This window comes from Ciona robusta, chromosome 1 (genome assembly GCF_009617815.1).
Source record: "Ciona robusta chromosome 1, ASM961781v2".
Classification (NCBI taxonomy): domain Eukaryota; kingdom Metazoa; phylum Chordata; class Ascidiacea; order Phlebobranchia; family Cionidae; genus Ciona; species Ciona robusta.
In genome coordinates this window covers 13,133,068-13,153,242 of record NC_143235.1, presented here as the reverse complement: position 1 = coordinate 13,153,242, position 20,175 = coordinate 13,133,068, and the positions used below count along the sequence as shown (strand labels likewise).

The window sequence follows — 20,175 nt, the reverse complement described above, 5'->3', positions numbered from 1 at the left end:
CTTGCCTTTAGCAAGATGGTTGTGACTTGCCGCTCCAGATGTAGTCTTCAAGCAATATTACTTAATCTTGTTTTTTTTGGGTGGAATTTATTTTTCGGTCGTACAGTTTATTTTGCTGATGTTGAGAACTCTTTTTAGCAGATTGCAATTGTTTTTACATTTAGTTGTTCTAGTATTGCTTATAATTAATCACTACAAGAATATTGTCACGCAGTTTAACAATAAAGTATAGAAATAAATAAATAAAGTTTTATTTGTTGCCTTTTATTTTTTCACCCGATAAGTAATTTCCCAGTGATACATGGATAAAATTAACGATATTTATAAACTAATGCATTTAGAGGAAATAAAGATATAGTAGAGTGGGGGAACATGAGACACCTTTTCTTTATGTTTCTCGTCTAGTTTTGTAGTAAGTAAAGAACCTTTAAAGCATTATAAAACCGTTCTTACGACACCCACACACCGTTGTTAATTGTTTAAAACATGATGGACCAATGGTGTCCCGCTTTACCTCACTGGCTATTCAGATAACAAAAGTGAACATTTGCCGCAGAGTCTTTTTTAAGAAAACATACGCCCTCAATAGAAGCAGGGTTGAACCTCCAACTATATTCTCTGGACTAAAGGCAGTCAACTACTGAACCAAATAACCATACCCTTTTTTAATTTATTACTTGACTCTTTAAATAAGCAAAACAACACAGACCGAAGAAATACAACCCATCTGAGTTGACAATTAATTTTTACTCAACCAGTTTTTATTACAAGACATGAAGAGATTTAAGTTAAAAGAGTAAAAAATAAAATCATATTTGCAGAATCCAAATATGGAACTGAAATATTGATTATGTAAATTACTGGATAAGAAAGTAAAAAAACAAAACCCCAAAAGAGTATAAAGACGTTTTTTTTTTATGGAATTGAATGTCCAATAGTAATGTCCAATAGTTAGCATTAGTGATTTTTTTACACGAAATATTAGCATTATTATTTAGAACAGCAATATGACCAGGCAGTAGGTAGGAAATGACCAAAATCGGGCAGCATTTTGTAGACGTTTAGGAAAACATTGTTCCGGTTATTTTCAGCATTTGTTGTTTTTTATACTTAAATTTACAGTGCAATTATAAAACTGTTTTAATTTTTTTTGTAACAGAAAATTTGTACAGCAGAATTTTGTGTTGAATAAGTAGAAAAATATCTACAATGGGTTAAGTTTATATTTAAGATTTTTGTTTTTTCGAGTTTTTCTAGTGACTTCTATGTAGTGCAATAAATGGTTTAGAGCAAAATGGAGATTGATATTTAATCCCAATCTTTTTGAAAACTTTTGGAGGAAAACTAAGATCAAGAAGATAAATCATCCCGTAGGATGTTGGGAGCGATCTCGGGAGGATACTGCATAACGACCACTTGATGTCAATAGCGGGCTTCACTTCCTGGAAATAATTTGAATTTTTATGACATAAATAGTAAGTTTCAAATTTTGATAACCCACAGATTTGATTTTAAAGTTTATGACACAAGAATTTAATTTTAGACATTTTTAACAGAAATTTTAAAACTTCAATGACAAATTATAACAAATAACAAAATCAAAGTTTAAACAAGTTGAGGTGTTAGTGCGAGCTAAGATGGATACTGTTAACACATGATATCCCAAATTTTCTAAATGGGTTTTTAACAATAAACAAAGCTCTTTTACAGTCCTTAAAATACATTATACAACTCTGAAAAAGTTTTTACTAGCAAATCTGACAATAAAATTAAAACAAAAACATGAAACATTTTATCCCAACCTAACATATTTCCAAGAAAATACTTCTTTTTTCGTAAAAAAATAAATAAAATGAACCTGGTCATTTGGGGGACATAAATAAAGTATTGGAGCCATGTTGGAACTACACCACTTGGTGGCCATCTTGTACCACGGTTGTTGCCGTAGAAACACGGTGTCTTCATCGTCCATGGCAACAATCACCAAGTCAACAGGGGTGGTCGGTAAATCTGAAATCAAAATTTGTCATTTTGGATAAAAATGGTTATTTTTGGATAATGTGGGTACGAAATATATTCATATCATATATTTCATATGATAATTTTTATTTTAGAAACAAGTGGTGAATTTTAAATATTGGGATTACGGCGTATATGTACAATACCAAATTCTTTTATTATACAATCAGTTGGACTTGATTTTTATCTGTTAGGTATTTGGTAGCAGCAGATCCTTACTGCATTTCTTTACACAAGAATCGTTCAACTCTATGAGCACCAGATCATGGTCAGATTCGCGGAATTTATTACAGTTTCATACAAAAGGTTTTTATGGTTGAAAACCACTGTGCTTAAGTATTTTGCTTGTTTTTTTTAAATTAATACAAATAAATGAATACCTTTTATATCGGTACTTAATCTAGCTGTGGTCAAGCTGAGCAACTTGAGTTCATCTTGAAGAAAATCGTGCATCTGTGGAAGTTATGGATAACATGATACTTTATTGATAAGGTGCTTGAATTAATGGGACAAATCTAAATTAAATCCTAGGTCCTCGAGAAGGACGGTGTCGAAAATCTATTTGACGAGGCTTAATTAAATTTAAAACGAAAGTCTCAGTAAAACACATATGGAATCTTTACTCAACAGTAGGACTTAAACGAGAAGAAAATAATCTAAGGATTAAACAAGAAAACATAAGAAAGTTAACGACGCGCGTTTAAGCGTACACGTCGCAAAATAATTAATAGTGTTGCCAAATGCCAGAAGATTTAGTTTAACAAAGTGGGAAAATAAAATAAAGGCAACACTATCACAAACCTCACCAACATAGAATAGAACAGAATGGTAACAAAACTTCAACATAAAAAAATGTAACAAACTTACTTTCACAACATCAGCCATAAAAACATCAACATGTAAGTTCTGATTTGACAAATGACGAGCGGTCGCGATACCTTGCGCTCCAACCTGGTGAGGCCCCGTTAAAACCACCACATGGGGACGCTGGTGAGCATTCCTCGGATGAAGTCTATCAAACAATTTTTTTTTTTTTTAATTTCAAGGTTGGAGAATTTAAAAAAAATACTTGTAATGTTAAAGAATTGTTTAAATTTTGTTACGAAAATGATTGAAAAATTGTGCCTAAAGTGTCTAAATTAAACATTTTAAATGTCGATGCAGTAGAGCTGCGTAGAAAATAACTATTTAAACAATAAAAAATTATTTGCGTAAAAACTTTGTTATTTGTTATAAAGTTTTAGCATAAAGTTAAAAATTTTCACCAAGTTTACCTGTTTGCTCCCCCAAGCATACTGAACGCCATTTGACTTGTGTTGATTCCAAAAGTCTCTATCTGCCGAGTTTTGCTGATGCCCATCTCCTCTGCCACTCTGCAGATGTTTTTGTGGGTGGTGGAAGATACACACGGGACCACAAGTCCTGCATCTAAAAAATAAAAAAAAGGATTTAAATAAAATAAAAAACTCTAAAACTAAATTGAAAAAATTGAGAAAAAGGAATTTTTGCCTTTTTTCCTTTTCTGTTTGAGGTAACTAAGAGGTCATCTGTGTTTGTTCCCTGCATATGGGACCCCTTATCTGATATACAACATAACACAAATACCATAAAACATTAATTTCCACAAGGAAATTATTACACCAGACAACCGGTATAGCTTCTCGCTACCCATCAGGTTACAGCAATGCCAGATGCCTACGCTTGAAACATGGTGGCACCTACCACATCAGAAGAAAGAAAGTTAAAGGGGGTAACAAGGCAAACAAATAGATGTTCACAATATTAATGTATGTGGACCATTGAGAAGATTTTTTAGACAAAACTTTTTTAAATTGAGGAAAAAAAAGTTTGATTATAAAAGAATAGAAACATATTTTAGAAAAAAACAAAATGGAAGAAAATGTTAGTTGGCAAAAATAATGACGTGTTTAGATTTATTAAGAATAAAACTAAAAATGTTTCAAAATAATGTTTAAATATCAAGAAATCTTGGTTTTACCAGTATAATATTCAGCAATATGGTGATTAGAAGTTTCCTGGGTGACAATTTGTCGATATACCACAGGTCCATTCCCCAATACATTCTCATCGTGTCTGTATTTTACTTCTGGCTTGTTGCGGCGATTTTTTAATGGAGTTCTTAAGTAAAATTCAGATAAAATTAACTTTTTAAAAAATTTAACAAAATTAACTTTTCAAAAGTGCAATATTTTGAGTAAAAGTTTAATAAGTGTAACTTTATAAGACAAGACATTTAAGCATGTATGTTGCTAGTTTGATATTAATAGTTAGATATTTGGATACATTCACACATATTCCCATGACCATGACTCCATGAGCCAAACGTAAGTTTTGTTTCTTAGTTTACCGATTAATGCAGTAAAAATAATTCCAAGGTAGGCTTGCCAACTCTGCCACCCTAGGTTTGGCGCCTAATGTTATAATAGATCTCATACGGTGTGTTTGGAAAGTCACTGTTGTTTCTAAACACCTCAATCAGAAAATATAAAAAAGTGACTTTTCTAACATTATGTACAACAAATACAAATAAACCTCTTACCTGACTTCTCCATCGCTCCCAGAATAAACTTCATCAAAAACGGCTTGTTTATCAAAAAGTGCCAAATTTTTCTCAAAATCAAAATCCTCGTCAAGTTCTGATTGGTCAATGTTAAAACAATCCGGTGCGTTTCGGTTTCGGCCGGACTTTTGTCGGAGTGGTTGCCCTGTGATGATAAAATAAATATTTTATGGCATTTGTCAACTAATATGGATTAATGCTTTGAAGTACAAACTGAATTTGGAATTTATGCATAATTTATCCGCTCCAACTTGCAATCAATACCAAGAGTAAAGAATTGTGAAATCAGGAAAATATTATGGAATCGAAGTATTCTCAATGGTGATACTCGTTTAAATTAGTAACATTTCTGAAAAGATACAACATGACAGTTAAAAATATCATTACTGGCCTATTTTCTCAGCATAAACCTAAGCTTTTCCAGCATTAGTAAATCCATACTACACAGCTCAGGGTTCTGCCAACTATTTTGCTCGTTACTCTTTTAAATCACTTAAAATTATCTCAAACCCTTTACAGTTAGTAGTATAACATATGCAGATATGCATTACTTTGTTTAAAATTAGTATGCTCTCTGGCCTCGGCAGTGACACAACCAGATGTTCAAAAGGGGACTGTTATATTAAAATTTATGCCCAACCAACGTTTATCTCTGACATGTTATAACAATCGCTTTATTAGTTGTGCACAGTCTCTCAGCGAGCCCTGAAGCAGGTTAAATGACCCTCTGCGGGGTCACGACCCCCATTTTGGAAGCCCTGAGTTAGACAAAACCAGACAGCAATGAAACTTCCAACTATATTAGCCCACATTCTATCATTTTCATTACCTGACAATACTGGTCTTCCATCTTTCACATACGGATGTCTTTGTTCTCTAAAACTGTGGCTTGGTCTTGGCGGAGAGTTTGTTTGTGGGTTCGTATTAAAAGCTGGCGTTGTAGTTTTATTGTGTGTTGACACAACAAGAGTTTTTGGAGCAACTGAGGAACTTTTCTCATTTTTCTTTGTTTCTACGACCTTCTTTGTGTCTCCGTTTGCCATTAATTCATCAATCAACTTGAGATCGACTATTTCCTGTGCACTGTAAAGATGAAATAGGAAAAACTAAGTTGTAATATTATTAGACGCGGAGATTTGTGCGTATATTTATTACGCGCGCTTTTGAGCGTTTAAATTATTTATTACAGCTTTATACAAAAGTACTGATTTTTTTGGGCAAATTTTTCTTACTAATTAGCGAAATTCCCCAACAACATGCATTTGTTGCTTATAGTTTAGTTGTAATATTCCTTTAAGTTCTAACGATACCTAATTGTAAATTTCATAAGGTAGATATTAACAGCTCCATTTGTAAACATTGTCAAGCAAGTAAAGTTAGTACACGCTTTCAAAAATATAAAAATAAAGTATAATTCCTCGTATAATAATACATTACTGTAATTTTCAGAATGTAAACCTTAACTTTATACAGCTGGTAAACATTGTCAGCAAGCGATTGGCCTATATTTTACTATTTTAAAACTCTCTTTAAAAAAAAATATATATATATAATATACCTTACAGCACACGTACTTCTACATAGTTGGTACTCACCTTAAAGTTATTTCCTCAAAATTACATCGTATTCCTGATTGGTGGGGGTTGGTAATTGTGATGGCTTGGTCGGTCGCGTTTACTGATTTGATCCTGCCTTGAATGAATCCCCGGTTTGGCCCAAGATCAACGGTGACATGCCGCCCAACAAACTGGGAAGTCATTTTCCGGTTTGATAGTCTTCAATTCCAAGGTTTATAATGTCTGATTTCGCCTGCGGCTCCGATAATTGGCTGAAGATAACCCTTTACTGTCGGATTTCGAATCCAAATGTGAAGTCACGTGATCAGATTTTCTTATTTATTGTGCATGTCACGTGACATAACACACATAAAGATCACATACAAAAAAGTATTGCTGTGTTGAAATCTGTCAAAAAATATTTCTACAAAACAATTTAAAATAACATATAAAACCTTTAAATATTATAAAATATTTTTTGTTTTTTACAAATACGCTGGAGCTATAGGTCTATACCGGGGCCAAACTGATACCAATGTCCCCGTACATAATTTAAAAGGTTTAAGATTTCAATGGCGTTACCATGGTAATTGGAATTCCCCTTACTAAAATAATGCATTTATTTTTGCACTAAAAATTTTAACAAATTGTTTAATATTTTTTTTACGTTTGCAGTTTAAATTATGTGCCTGAAACACTTTATACTGAAAGATTGGGAATTTTTTTAAACGATGGAAAAACTACAGCTAGATGCCCAGCCAGGAACAGCTCCTGCTGGAAGCGTAATTAGCACCTTACAGGACGAAGTCGTCGAAGAAAACACTAAAACGGGATCCGTGAGCGGTGTGACAGACGATCAACTATTTGAGAAAATTGAAACACATCTTCTTGAAAAAATAGAGGCTGGTGACCAAACTGCTCCGTTTCTCCTTGGCCAGTTTTATTATGAAGAGGTAAAAGTAAAAGCTTGGTCATTTATTACATTATATTGTGTGGATGTAACGGTCATGCCTGTAAAATTTTGGAGTTGTATTTTATTCATAGGCATGTTTTAATAACTGTTATTTGACTGTTACTTCCCTTCTTTTCTAAACTTTTTCGATTTTCATTATTATTCATGACCACAGAGACAAAATAAAGTCATTCATTCATTCATTCATTTATAAAACACTCTCTGGTGTCTGTCACAGCACGATTTCGCGCACTTTCAATAATAATTTTCGACACGAACGCCCAAGTTTTTTTCAAAAACAAATTATACAGTGGTTATCAGTGAGACCTAAGGAACATTTTGAAACCAAAATTTTAGGTGGCCACCAGCTAAAGGATTACCATGTCTGTATACATATACATACCAATTTTAATACAAAAAATGAGATAATACCACCTTGGTAATTATTTTTTAATGGTGCAATTTACCAGGGATTACTGGATAAAGCAGTGATACAGTTTGAAAGAATAAAAGATTGGGATTACCAAGCAGCATATCAATTAGGAACAATGTATTATGATGGCATTGGGATGGATATAGATGAGGTTTGAAACTCGACCTTTTATTACTACCTTTAACTTTTCAAACCTAGATATTAAATCATCCTCTGTGACGTTATCCTCTATAACAATAAACAAGTGAATGATATTTGTAAATGATATTTGGATACAACAATTTAAGGTTTTTCATAAATTTGAACCCAAATGGTATAGGTATAGAATTTAACCGATATAGTTTTGTAGAAAAAAGGGTTTGAATTGATGCAAAAGGTTGCTGAATCAAAGAGCGTTCATGCAATTCACTTGAAACACCACGCACAGTTCAACATTGGAAGAGCATATTTTGAAGGCTATGGCGTTCAACAAAATAATAAGGAAGCTGAAAGGTATGCTATCATTGGCGCCTGACATGTGTATATACCCTGATAATAAATCAGAGTACCCATGAGTACCCAGTATAAATGCATGAACAGTTTAATAGCCTATCTTACAAACATGTGTTAAAATAAACACTATACAGTGGTGATAGTACAATGATCAGTCTAATACCCAAATAAAAGCTTATAATAATGTGGTGTGACATGAAAAAAAATGTACATGCTTTTGCCAGCATAAACTTTTATCATGGCTTAAACAATGTAAATAGGACATAATGTATATTTAATAATGTTTGTAGATGGTGGATTAAAGCTGCTGATGATGGAAGCCCAAATGCCTCAGTGTTGGCTCAAACTATGCTTGGTATGTTATATTCAAGACCTGACTTCCTAAACCTGAAACAAGCTTTCTTCTGGCACTCTGAAGCTTGTGGAAATGGTAGTCTTGAATCTCAAGGTAATAAGAATTTTTAAACAAAAAAATTAATCAGAGTTCAAATACAAGAATGTAACTGAATCAAATTTTATTATTTGGTTAAAATGCTTTGGACTGTACTTTTTTAGATTCAATCATGTTTTACAGTTTTATTGGGAAAATATTTATTACTATATGTTTATCTTAAGCATCTAAATTATTATAAATGTGAAGCAGAAAAACCTAAATGTGGTTATTTACTGGTTATATATACCATTTAGGCAATTTTGTTTTAATTAATATATAGTTTTGCATTCTGTCAATAGTCCAACCTAAACTTAAACAATGATACAAATAAATACAAATTTACAACTTTGTGGTGTATTAGTTTGTTACCATTGCATCAATAATGCTATGCTAATTTGTTGGGTTTGAACACATGAGTTTTTGTATGACTTTTTTGTATTATTTTTGAATACATGACCCAGACTATGTGTCGCTGTTAAAGAAAAAGACTCAATCTCTCTAAATATCAATTCAGCAACTTTGTGTCAACGCAGGCATCCTTGGTGTTATGTACTTACAAGGTGATGGCATCAAAGCCAGTGAAGAAAGTGCAAACGAGTGTCTAAAGGAAGCTGCAGATAGGGGAAATGTTTATGCACAAGGACGTTTAGTTGAACTTTATTACAAAAAGAAGTTGTACACAAAAGCAAGTGACTTGGCAAGAAGGTATGAACCAAACAAGGTTGAATAAATGTAACTTGCTTTATCCTCGCATGGCCGAAAAATGACATCATTATAACACCGGACACAGGTGTTCTGTTTCATACACCTCGTGCTAGCGTACTATAGTGCGATTTTGAATGCTTTTAGTTGTTTTTATATAATTTTTGCAGGGTGGTTGCCTATTCTGATATTGATGAATTGGCAAGAGAAACAGGTTGCTTGGCAACATACATAAAAAAGGGAATTGCTTATGCTTGCTTTTATCTATCACGATGCCTTGCTGTTGGTAATGGAATGAGACAAGACAATGAAGAAGCAGATAAATATTTTAAAAAGGTATTTGTAGTTAAAGTAGCTTTTATTTAAGGGGTATTTGTTTGTGTATTTTAAACATGAGAGTAAATAAAAATAATTAAAGAGTGTTGACCAAGCACTCTGTTAAATTTTTTCTACTTTTAAATTAAAGAGCAACATGAGACAGTTAATATATATATTATGTTCACTGTAACAAAAATATAACAGTTCAGGCACATAGATTACTATCTGGATTAATTTGGATTATAGAGATTTATAAAGATGTTGTCATGCCATGTGTGACCTAACAACTTAATAACCTACAAGAACTTTACATGTTCAACATATGTATTACTGTCGTGTTGACAAGTTACATCTGTAATCTGATATGTATGTCTGTTGTAATAATATTTGGTTAGCACGACTGCCTCTAGCCAAGAGCATTCAGGTTCAAGGCTTGACCCTGCTACCACTGCGTGTTCTTGGGCAAGCTATTGTGACGGTTGTTTACATAAGTACATATATAGTAAAATCGTGGGCGTACAGTGTGTGAAACATAATACCTGTTATAATGGCTGTCATCATTGAACTGTTTAATTTTATTAGGAAAATTAAAAATTAAACATATTTTACAGGCTTGTGAGTTGGACCCAGTTTTAGCCCACGATTTTCACATGGACGTAGCTTATGGGATTTTGTGATTTTCCCTAATTGTTCTTTCAATAAACGCTTATTTAAATGCAGTGGCCTACTACAAATGGACACAAGGCATTTACTTCTTGATATTGTGTGTTAATAGTTTTTATCCATTAGTGTAACTATTATAGATGATGTTATATTTTTTATTTAATAAATTGTGATATCAAAATGACTGCATTGTTGACTTTACTTACTTTTTCTGATGCTGTGATAAAAGGTTAGCGTGCCTGTATGTAGCCCATAGTTTTCAAGTTAGAGGCTTCATGCTGCTACCATTGTGGGCATGTCTATGTGCTTTTGAGCAAAACATTTATTCATTACAAAACAGTCAATTACTTTTCAAAATAAACTGCAATAAAAAAAGTACTAAACTGACTGTACAATTAATACCAAGCGTGTCCAAAAGGCCAAATATAATATAGATTACCACATTTCGAAACCAAACATTCATACATGACTCATTGGTAAAAACGTGTTAGCAACTGGCGTGGACTTATACGCCTACTGAATGGTCCCCTCTTAACCAATCAGCGTCCGGTATTTAATATTTGCCATACAAAGTAAAAAAGTCAGCTGACTATGACGTAACACTACAAAGAACGCGACCAGCTGATAGCTTTGAAAAGATGTAAACACACGAAAGCCATTGCTGCTCAGTGCTCGCCATAACAGAACAGTAACATTAATACCATAATATAATTAATTATCTGTCTCTTCAATTACGGTAGCAATAGCGAAGATTTAGAAATATTCCAAACGAAAAGACAGGATATAGCGACAAAGCAACAGTTGTTAAAACGAGCTTACACTTAAAACATAATTATATACTGGAAATAGCTGAACTAAAAGTTTATCGATGGATTTAAAAGTCCACAGTCGTTTTAGATAGATTTTACAGGGGACAGAGAAAAGTTTTTTAAATAACCTAACTGTGTTTTATAGATTTCATGTAAAAAGATACAAAAAATAAAAAGTGTTGTTTTGTAAGTTAAATTAAAAATGGCGTGCTCATCTGCTTCTGATGATGAATTGTCATGCTGCAATGATAGCAAGGTAATATTCATTTTTAGAAACTTCATAGAAAATTAACGATCACGCTAATGTGTGTATAAATAATAGTTATATTATGTATGTATAATATATGACGTCAATGACGATATATTGTTTGTCATGAAATCTTTATTAAAAGTCAAAATCATGATATGTTGAATCATTTCTATTCAGCGTTGCACATCAAATTACGCATGACTAAACACACATCATAGTAATAGTTTAAAAATTAATATTTGTAATTGTCATTACCTTTCGGCAGTTGTATTTACAATTATGTATTAATACCTGTAGAACCCATGGCGTGCCATGCTGCTCGACCTCACCCACATAGAATAGAATTGAATGTTATTTTTTTGAAATTAAACGTTTTTATCTTGCAATATTTTCCAGCACACAAAATTCACATATTTTGGACCACGTCTTGTACCTTTTCTCAAAACAGCGTGCATATACCTTGTCCTTGTGCCTGAGATTAACCCTCCTAATATGGTGGTTGCGATTCTCAAGTGTCTACCCACATTATCTTTATGTATATTCGTACTTTGGTAAGTAACAACTGTTGTTTTCTTGTTAAATCCTGTTTTTTTGTTTTAAATATTTATAAATCTTTGCTTTCGTAGTCGAAGAGACAAATAAAAGTTATTATTATTATTTAAGTGGACATTATAGAAACCTTAGATAAAAATCTTGTGTATCTGTTTAGTTTTTATGCTCGCTTACCTATACAATATACATGTTACAATACGAATGTGTGATGTATCATACTGCTGTGCAAACACATTGACTTTTTAAAACAAAATCTGTGCCATTTATAAAACTTTTAATTTATAAAACTGATTTATTTTAAAAAGCAAATTAAGTATGTTTCCGATTAAACCAAAAAAATTACTTTGTGTTCCAAAAACAACTTCCATTGATTGTTGTTGTTTTTGTCTGATTGTTTTCAAACTGCATATTTAAATGAAATAATCAATAAACTATCAATAATTTAAGTGAGGTAATTTCTTTGATACCTGGTGTGATGTTTTAATTCATTTAATATTCCAACAGCTGTAATGTTTTGCCTTTTGTCTAAAGTATTTTAAATACTTTAGACTTTTTTTATTCATATGTTTCCAGTTTCCACTAAACTGTAAAGCATGAATGGAATAAGCAGTACAATGGCTACATATGTTAATCCTATGACTTAACATAGTAGGGTGGGGAAAGATAGGACACCTTTTAATTCTATTTTATCGTCCAATTTGGTAGTAAATAAAGAACATTCAACAATGTATAAAATCATATTCTCACAGCTTTTTTTAAATGTTTTTTTTTTAATGTTCTATGATAGCAGATATTATGGATTTAGCTAACACAGTTGGTGTATACGTGTATTTTTTTCTGGGTATTGGTGTATTCAAATTGATAAATGCACCTGGTGTCATGTGAAAATTAATTTGTTTGTGTTTTTATTTAGTGAAAGTGTGAATTTATTTCTTTTAAATTATATATATTTTATTTACTAGGTATGATGGATTCAGTTTCACATCAAGAAATCAGTATTCACGCTGCATATTAGCCGGCCTGTCGCTTTCTATGCTGGGTGATATTTGTCTTGTTTATGCTGATGAAGGGTATTTCCTACATGGCAAGTTATATTTAAAATAAGTTTTTTGTTTAAAAGTAAACAAAAAGAAATATATATATATATATAAGTTAAATTTGATCTCTTTTTTTAGCTTTACTGGTATACAAATAAAAGTTTTTTTTTATATTTTTTATCTGTCATTCGGTGGGACTTTATCAAAATTAATTTTTTTATACCAGATAAGCTTAAAAAAGCTATTTTACATTTTGCCAGATAGCAGAAGTAACAGAATAGTTAATTTTAACTGAAAAGTTAGGCACGATAGATATATATTTTAAAATTTCTTGAATAGCTTGTATTCACCATCTCATAACTTAAACATTTGTCATAATACCAGTAATTGTTTGTTGACAAAGTACATTGTTGTGACATTCTTTATTGTTTATCATTCAACACAAACGTATGTAAGTTTGAAACCAAAACAAACAACGTTCTCACATGGTTGTTTACAATGCTATGCCACCTGAGTGATTTATTTTCTTGCCATCTCCTTAAGCCTTGACAGCTTAAGATCAATATATGGGTCACATGGGTATACTGTTATTTTTCTTTTTGTTTTAATCACGTATGTCAATTGTGCTCATAAAGACGACAAGAGTGGTTTATTGATTAGCTCATTTCTGTGTTGTATAACATCCCATAAATTACCATGTTACAATATTGACAAGACTAATTAGATTTAGATTAATTAGACTTTTTCATGGAATTGTTTAAATAGAGTGCTTTATTAACCATGTCCGGTGCCGTGGCACAGTTGGTTAGCGTGCGTGCTTCTAACCCAGAGGTTATGGGTTACATTCGTGGTAACTCACTAATTTACATACATGTTAACTTGTAAGCTGGCATAAGGTGTATGAAAAAAACACCTGTGTTATAACATCTGTTGTTTCTAGACACACAAGGATAAAGCAAGCATTTATTCACTGGTTATGTAATGTTTATTTAACAGGTACTGGTGCATTTGCTGTTGCCCATGTCATGTACATATGCGCCTTTGGTTTGAAACCACTTCGACCTTCCCTTTATCTCAAGCTTATGCCTCTCACTGCCCTTGTGTACTGGTATATCTATAATGGATTAACAGACACAGTTCTCAAGTTCGCTGTGCTTGCATATATTATGATTATCCTGTTAATGAATTGGAGGGCACTTGCAAAGATTAGGTAATTATCTGTCTTCTGTACAGTTTATTGAAACTACTGATTTCCACAGGAAGAGTTCATACAAATGCGTAAACAAGATGCCTAGTGTGTATTCTATGAAACTGATGCCCACTTTCACTTTGATATTAAATTAATTCAAAACTGTATAATAATCAAGCATATATATACATACTCACAACTTCATAAAAACCAGATGAGGGTCAGATTTATTACAGTTTTTTTTATTTAAATTTTTTATCAACTTTAGGAACTTGGGAGATGTGCGCGCTGGTGTTAACGGCAGTAGTCACAAGAAATGGACAGAACTCGTTGCTTGTCTTGGAGCGATTATGTTTTGCATCTCGGATACTTGCCTTGCCATAAATCGATTTCATTCAGAGGTGACGCATAGCTAAATTAGGTTATGATTAATCTGTTGCCTTTAAATGTACGATTACTATTAGTAATGTCTGACTGTTGTTGTTTGTTGTGTATTATATACAATTCATTGTCATTGTACTAATTTATTTTCATTAATCTAACATGTTTATATGTGGTAATACGTAAGCAGGCCAACAAAACATTCCTGTTATAATGACTGTCATTTTCTCTTGCCTGCGAGAATAAAACAAGTTACATTGATTTGTATATAAATATAAAATGACAAACAGTATTTTTGTGGGCAGGTCCCCAACCAAAGATGGATTGTCATGACGACATATTATCTCGCGCAACTTGGTCTTGCGCTGAGTGTAGTGAAAAATCGTCACATTAAACGACGTCGATTGCTCCGTAAAAAAATGGAAGTTTCAAAGCCTTTGTCTTGTGATGGTAGCAGCTCCGAGAACGAGTGCTATCTAGAGACATCAAGTGGTAGGATTGTGGAGACAGTTGGAGGGTCAGGTGCAAGTAAAGCAAAGGAAGAGTAAAATTTGTGTTGATATATTTAGCTGGTGTTGTGTTATGTTGAATGCTGTTCCCGGTAGCTGTGCTGTTTTTGGTTTCACTTTATCTCGTAAATTAACATTTTAGCCACGTTTCTTCAAAAAGATAGTTTTTCCATAATATTTTTTTTTATTGTTAGTAAATGGCACTAGGCATGTGCAATTCAAAGTCAACTGCTGTGAAAAATAACTCTAATAAAAATAAAAGTTTTACATACATTTTATTACAATTTTATGACTGAAATAGTAATTGTTCAAGTGTTCTATGTAGCATGGACCTCATATATTATATTAGCCATAAATGCAACATGTTTTGTTGAATATTTAATTGCTCATGCAATTTAACTCTGCTACATAATAAAAGAGTAAACATTAACTGTTGTAACATAGTTTTTTTGGTTTGGTGCCAATGTTTCTCTGTGTTGCTATGGATACAGACCATACATAAAAAACATATGCTGTTATTTTACAAATGGTGTGATAGCAAAAACAAGCATACTGTTCTTAATTGTATTTGCTAGTTCACCAAATGGTTTATGGGCAAACTTAATTTTAAAAATTTAAGGGCACTGCCAAAACATCTTGCCGTGTTTAAACAGTGTTACAATTTTCTTCAAATGCTTGGTTTGGTTTTCACTACTCTTCATTGTATAAGCTATGTATATTATCTGTCGTTCTTTGTAAATTTTTCTGAGTTTAAAATTTTTATTTGAATAGATAAAGTCAGCATGTACTGACTCATACATTAAATCAATTTTAAAGAAAGAAAAAGGTAACTTAATACAGGCCTAACCTAATGTTTTATTTTAAAATGTTTTTACTTTTCTTTTCCAATGTCCCAAACTGTCCCAAGCATACCATAATTGAGTATGCATATAATTTTATTTAGAAATTCACTTTTACTGTTGTCAAAAGATTGGTATTTATAAATACACCAGTTGTTACTTGTTCATTACATAAGGCTTCTAATTTGTTCAAACATGTAGTTAGTTTTCAGTTAATACATTTTTTGACTGTATGAACTTTATACGTTGGTTGAAAACTTGCCAACTAGTTTGTTTTAACATTTTATGAGTTAATAGGTGCGACCATGCTGTTATAAATATGAGAAATTTTAATCCAGAATCCTAAATTGTGGTTTGACTCTCTGTTCTGTGAGTCATGTTATGTAGCAGTTATTGGTATTTATGTAAGTTAGGAAGGTGTATTATTTCAGAAGTAATAGTACCAATACTTTTACATAGAAATATGCTACACATTTCATATTAACTTAATACATGTAGGAAAAATACTAACATATAAAATCTCCAGCAAAAGAGTTTACAATATATTAGTTTGAATAATAAATACAATATATATCATTTTAAACTGGAAACAAATTAATAAATATATTGATGCTGTATAATGCCACAATGGGTTGTTCATAATGAGTATGATAGTGCAACTTTTTTTGTCTTCGCGTGGCAAAAAAACAACAGACGTTATAACACAAATGTACTATAATTCCATGGAAACAATATATTCGTTATTTTAACACTTTTGGATTTGATGGCTGTCGAATATTAAAGATAATGCACATATGGTAAGACACTTTTTATAACCCTTGCATTCATTAGCTTTTCGCCTGTAGCCTTGTACCTTCGTAAATCATGCCCCTGGTGCATTATAAACAATATCTAAACTAAGTAATCTTATTTCAATAACCTCGTGGTTTCTTAGATTCGATTTCTTTTGGGTGTAGGCCATAAAATTTCGCAGCTAAATTTCTTGGAGAAAATTCATTCTTTCTTTCTCGTTCAGCTTTCTCTGTAAGAATGCGGTCTCTTTTTTGTCGATTTTTCTCCCGAAATGAAATTGTTGGTTTACCCATTTCTTTTAAATTAGGTAGGGAGTAACCAACTTTAGCGCTGTCTAAGAATTTCTTTGCTGCGTTCGGCTGATGCTTACTTTCCCAGTTTATAACCTGGTACTGTTTTTCACAAAGTGGGCAACGAATTTTGTTTTCTACCGCGTCAAGGATTAGGTTGGGATGTCCAGAACTTCTCGCACACTGAATCACATCTTCTTCTTTCTTGCTTTGTATTTGTAAACTAGCTCCATGTTGAAGCAGACAATTTGCACATTGAGCCTGAGCAAACTTTACAGAAAAATGCAAAGGAGTTTCTCCATTACTGTCTTGGTTGTTAGTTTCAATCTTTGTTTCCAATAGCCAGTGAAGAACCTTCACTGCCCCGTGCTTGGCTGCAAAGTGAGTCGCACTACGGCCATAATCATCTACTGACTGAAGCTTCGCACCTTGCTTTGCAAGATACTGCAAGCAATCCAAATGTCCATGCGACGCAGCATAATGCAATGGTTGACAGCCCAGTTTATCTCTTGCATTCACATCCCCATCATAACTAATAAGAGTTTTTATGCAGTTCAAACTGCCATTGGCAGCAGCCACGTGAATTGGATATCTTCCATTATTGTCTGAGTTCTCAAAATCGATGCCATAGTTAAAAAGTAGTTTAATAATGTTGCTTTTGTCTCGCACACACGAAATATGAGCCACTGTCTTTCCTTCTCTATCTCCAATACACGGGTCACAACCACTCTCAAGAAGCAACTTAACACATTCTTCCTCGCCATGCAGTGCTGCTAAATGAGATGGGGTCTGAAGATTACTGTCCTGCTGGTCAATCGTATCCGTATTCATAACTGAGAGCAATTTCACAGCTTCGGGTTGTCCCCCAATACATGCTTCATGTAGTGCAAGTCGACCAGCGGCGCTTTGCTTTTTAATATCAGCACCGGCTTGTATAAGGGCAGCTATGGTGTCTATGTGTCCATAGGCTGCAGCTCTGTGCAGAGCAGACCTTCGTTCGCCGCTTGTATCACTGCATGAGTTGGGGTCGACTTTTAAATTTTCAAGCAGATCTATCACCTGCTTATAATCACCAATTTCAGAAGCTGAAATTAGTTTTATACTATCCGAATTTTCCATTTCTGTAACGTATGTATAGGATAAAGGTTATACTGATATTCAAACGTTATTTGCTAAGCGTCTTTAGTTGTCATGGTTTTGTATTTCGCCACCTTACGGTTGAACAACATTTAAAGAAAAGCCATAGAAAATTTTAAAAAATACGAATACATATACCTTTACATTTTTATTGGTTAACTCGATGCATCATACTAATCGTGTTAGCTATACAGACCCCAAATGCATATGTATTTTCTGATAATGAACCCTATTAGTTAACCCTCTTTGCTAACTCAAAAAGATTAAAACCAATCTCGGGCTGGCTGTTATATCATATAATGTAAATTTGCCTCTCGGTTGCTCTTAAAGTTAAAACCCGAGTAGATTATTTTGACATATCCTAACTGCTTGGTAAAATTAGAACATTTCGTTCCCTTTTTTCATTATTATTAATAGCGACCACAATCCGTACAGCAGTATATGATATTGTATGGTGGGGGAAGATGAGGCACCTATTCATTCTATTTTCTCGATTCATTTGGTAGTAAACAAAGAACATTTAAAGAATTACAAAACCGTATCCTCACGACTCCCACGGACCGTTGTTAATTGTTTAAGTCACGATCTGGATATTTGGATATTATGTTCCAAAGGTGTCCCGTCTTCCCCACCCTACTATAATATTACAAAATAATATATCCATGTCCCAAATGCAACAGTGGTATTTAAAAATCTAAGCACAACGTGCGACCGGCAAGTTGTGCTTGCATCGTTTTCACTACATTTTTTCGCTGCACTCTACGTAATATCAAAATATTGGTAAGACTATGTATTTTGTTACGTCCGGAAATATATGCTATTAACACAAAAATTTCTTTACATAAAATTTTGATTGCTGTACTGTTAAACATATGGCATTTTAGACGTGCTAATGTTAATTAATATGTAATAACACTGATTGATTACAGCTTTTTGCTGGTATAACACTCCACTTGTAAATGGTACCGAGCAATTGCAACAAGTTAAAGTCGTTAAGAATAATGATATTTAAAATCACGGCCAAAGTTGAATGCTACCCAAATGCAATGTTTGTACTTTACATGTGTTTAACCAGGTTAAAAATTTGTTTGACAACAAAGACGCTTTGCAAACCTAAGCAGAATGCCACACTCTGTTCATGTCGACTTTTATTTATCAGAACAAACCTAATATTTAACATTTGGTAGCCTAATTAACACTCCGCAGCCTGCTTTATGAAGGTAACGTACCTATATGTGACGATTGCCTTTCGAATGATGGCGATTAATTTCTTGTTTTGATCAGAAAACATGGGTTTATGTTTGTCACTGTTTCGGTGCTGCTTTAAAAAATATGACGTATCAGAAGTAAAAGACGCAAAAGAAAATAGTTCGTTCGAATTTGATGAAATCAAAACCCCAACCCAAAGTAAGTTACATAGTGTATGAATGAATGAATGAATGTAAATTATTTATTCCCGCGTGGCGTGGCAACAACAGTGGTTATAACACGGGTGTTCCGTTTCATACACCTCGTGCCCGCTAACGAGTTACCACGTATGTAACTTTTTGGGTGATTATTTAGTGAACACTGGGTTAAATGGAGCAATTGTCAGTTTAGCGTTAGTTTTAATTGACTTGTCTACGGCTGCACAACCCACAATAATGGTAACGCCGAGAATCGTGTTTTAAGCGACCGAACCCAACAGTCATTCTGATAACTTAAAATGAAAAATATGCAATTATCATTTGCTGTTCACTTGGTCCAATCATCAAATTTTCTTAATACCTGATTTTACTAATGTGTCCTGTTTTTATATCTGAACTAAAGTTTCGCTGATCGTTTTCAATTCAAAAGAAATCGCAGTTGGTACAGAGTAGGGTGGGGAAAGACGGGACACCTTTAGCATATAAGAGCTAAATATACTGATCGTGTTTAAAACAACTAACAACGGTCTATGGGAGTCGTGAAGATACGTTAGTTTTTTGTTGACTACCAAAGGAAACGAGAAAATAGAACAATAAGTTGTCCCATCTTACCCCACCCTACTATACGTTTTTCTTAACGTTTTCAGTACAAACCGCTCATTACTTACCGTGTTAGCTGCAAAGATCTACGTTTACCAGCCCAGTGGTCCAGCAGCTAATTCTACTTTGATTTTCCATACTAGCTATTATACTGACCATTTAACCAAGTTATTTTGCAAAATCATTAACTTTCCCTGTCTAAACACCATAAAACCTTCAAGAGGGGATAGAAGAA

At 33.1% G+C, this 20,175-nt stretch overlaps 4 protein-coding genes across 4 annotated transcripts; 2 read left to right on the top strand and 2 right to left on the bottom strand.

Moving 5' to 3' along the window:
* Positions 1-726: 726 nt before the first annotated feature.
* Positions 727-6,494, bottom strand: LOC149743433 (enhancer of mRNA-decapping protein 3-like). The gene is made up of 9 exons (XM_089882044.1): positions 6,196-6,494; positions 5,430-5,683; positions 4,580-4,745; positions 4,019-4,158; positions 3,294-3,447; positions 2,887-3,031; positions 2,400-2,472; positions 1,859-2,010; positions 727-1,442 (listed from the first exon to the last, which is right to left on the bottom strand). The coding sequence occupies exons 1-9, from the start codon at positions 6,357-6,359 to the stop codon at positions 1,254-1,256; spliced, it is 1,437 nt and encodes a 478-aa protein (XP_089738170.1). The 5' UTR covers positions 6,360-6,494; the 3' UTR covers positions 727-1,253.
* Positions 6,495-6,800: 306 nt separating this feature from the next.
* Positions 6,801-10,333, top strand: LOC149743432 (LRP2-binding protein-like). Its single transcript, XM_089882078.1, has 7 exons — positions 6,801-7,109; positions 7,579-7,692; positions 7,891-8,033; positions 8,324-8,481; positions 9,000-9,171; positions 9,339-9,504; positions 10,098-10,333. The coding sequence occupies exons 1-7, from the start codon at positions 6,888-6,890 to the stop codon at positions 10,161-10,163; spliced, it is 1,041 nt and encodes a 346-aa protein (XP_089738204.1). The 5' UTR covers positions 6,801-6,887; the 3' UTR covers positions 10,164-10,333.
* Positions 10,334-11,065: 732 nt separating this feature from the next.
* Positions 11,066-15,890, top strand: LOC149743431 (lysoplasmalogenase TMEM86A-like). Its single transcript, XM_089882115.1, has 6 exons — positions 11,066-11,214; positions 11,605-11,759; positions 12,723-12,844; positions 13,794-14,007; positions 14,255-14,387; positions 14,673-15,890. Exons 1-6 carry the CDS (start codon positions 11,161-11,163, stop codon positions 14,913-14,915), a joined length of 921 nt encoding a protein of 306 aa, XP_089738241.1. The 5' UTR covers positions 11,066-11,160; the 3' UTR covers positions 14,916-15,890.
* On the bottom strand, positions 15,645-18,011 carry LOC149743430 (uncharacterized). The gene has a single exon (XM_089882053.1). The coding sequence runs from the start codon at positions 17,914-17,916 to the stop codon at positions 16,627-16,629; it is 1,290 nt and encodes a 429-aa protein (XP_089738179.1). The 5' UTR covers positions 17,917-18,011; the 3' UTR covers positions 15,645-16,626.
* Positions 18,012-20,175: the final 2,164 nt, after the last annotated feature.

Coding starts and splice junctions, on each gene's coding strand:
- LOC149743431 (XM_089882115.1), top strand. CDS start 11,161: ATGGCGTGCTCATCTGCTTCTGATGATGAATTGTCATGCTGCAATGAT. Junction 11,215..11,604: donor CATGCTGCAATGATAGCAAG/GTAATATTCATT, acceptor AATATTTTCCAG/CACACAAAATTCACATATTT. Junction 14,008..14,254: donor AGGGCACTTGCAAAGATTAG/GTAATTATCTGT, acceptor TATCAACTTTAG/GAACTTGGGAGATGTGCGCG.
- LOC149743430 (XM_089882053.1), bottom strand. CDS start 17,916: ATGGAAAATTCGGATAGTATAAAACTAATTTCAGCTTCTGAAATTGGT.
- LOC149743433 (XM_089882044.1), bottom strand. CDS start 6,359: ATGACTTCCCAGTTTGTTGGGCGGCATGTCACCGTTGATCTTGGGCCA. Junction 5,684..6,195: donor TTTGAGGAAATAACTTTAAG/GTGAGTACCAAC, acceptor TCATCTTTACAG/TGCACAGGAAATAGTCGATC. Junction 2,473..2,886: donor TTATGGCTGATGTTGTGAAA/GTAAGTTTGTTA, acceptor TAACTTCCACAG/ATGCACGATTTTCTTCAAGA.
- LOC149743432 (XM_089882078.1), top strand. CDS start 6,888: ATGGAAAAACTACAGCTAGATGCCCAGCCAGGAACAGCTCCTGCTGGA. Junction 8,034..8,323: donor AATAATAAGGAAGCTGAAAG/GTATGCTATCAT, acceptor TAATGTTTGTAG/ATGGTGGATTAAAGCTGCTG. Junction 8,482..8,999: donor TGGTAGTCTTGAATCTCAAG/GTAATAAGAATT, acceptor GTGTCAACGCAG/GCATCCTTGGTGTTATGTAC.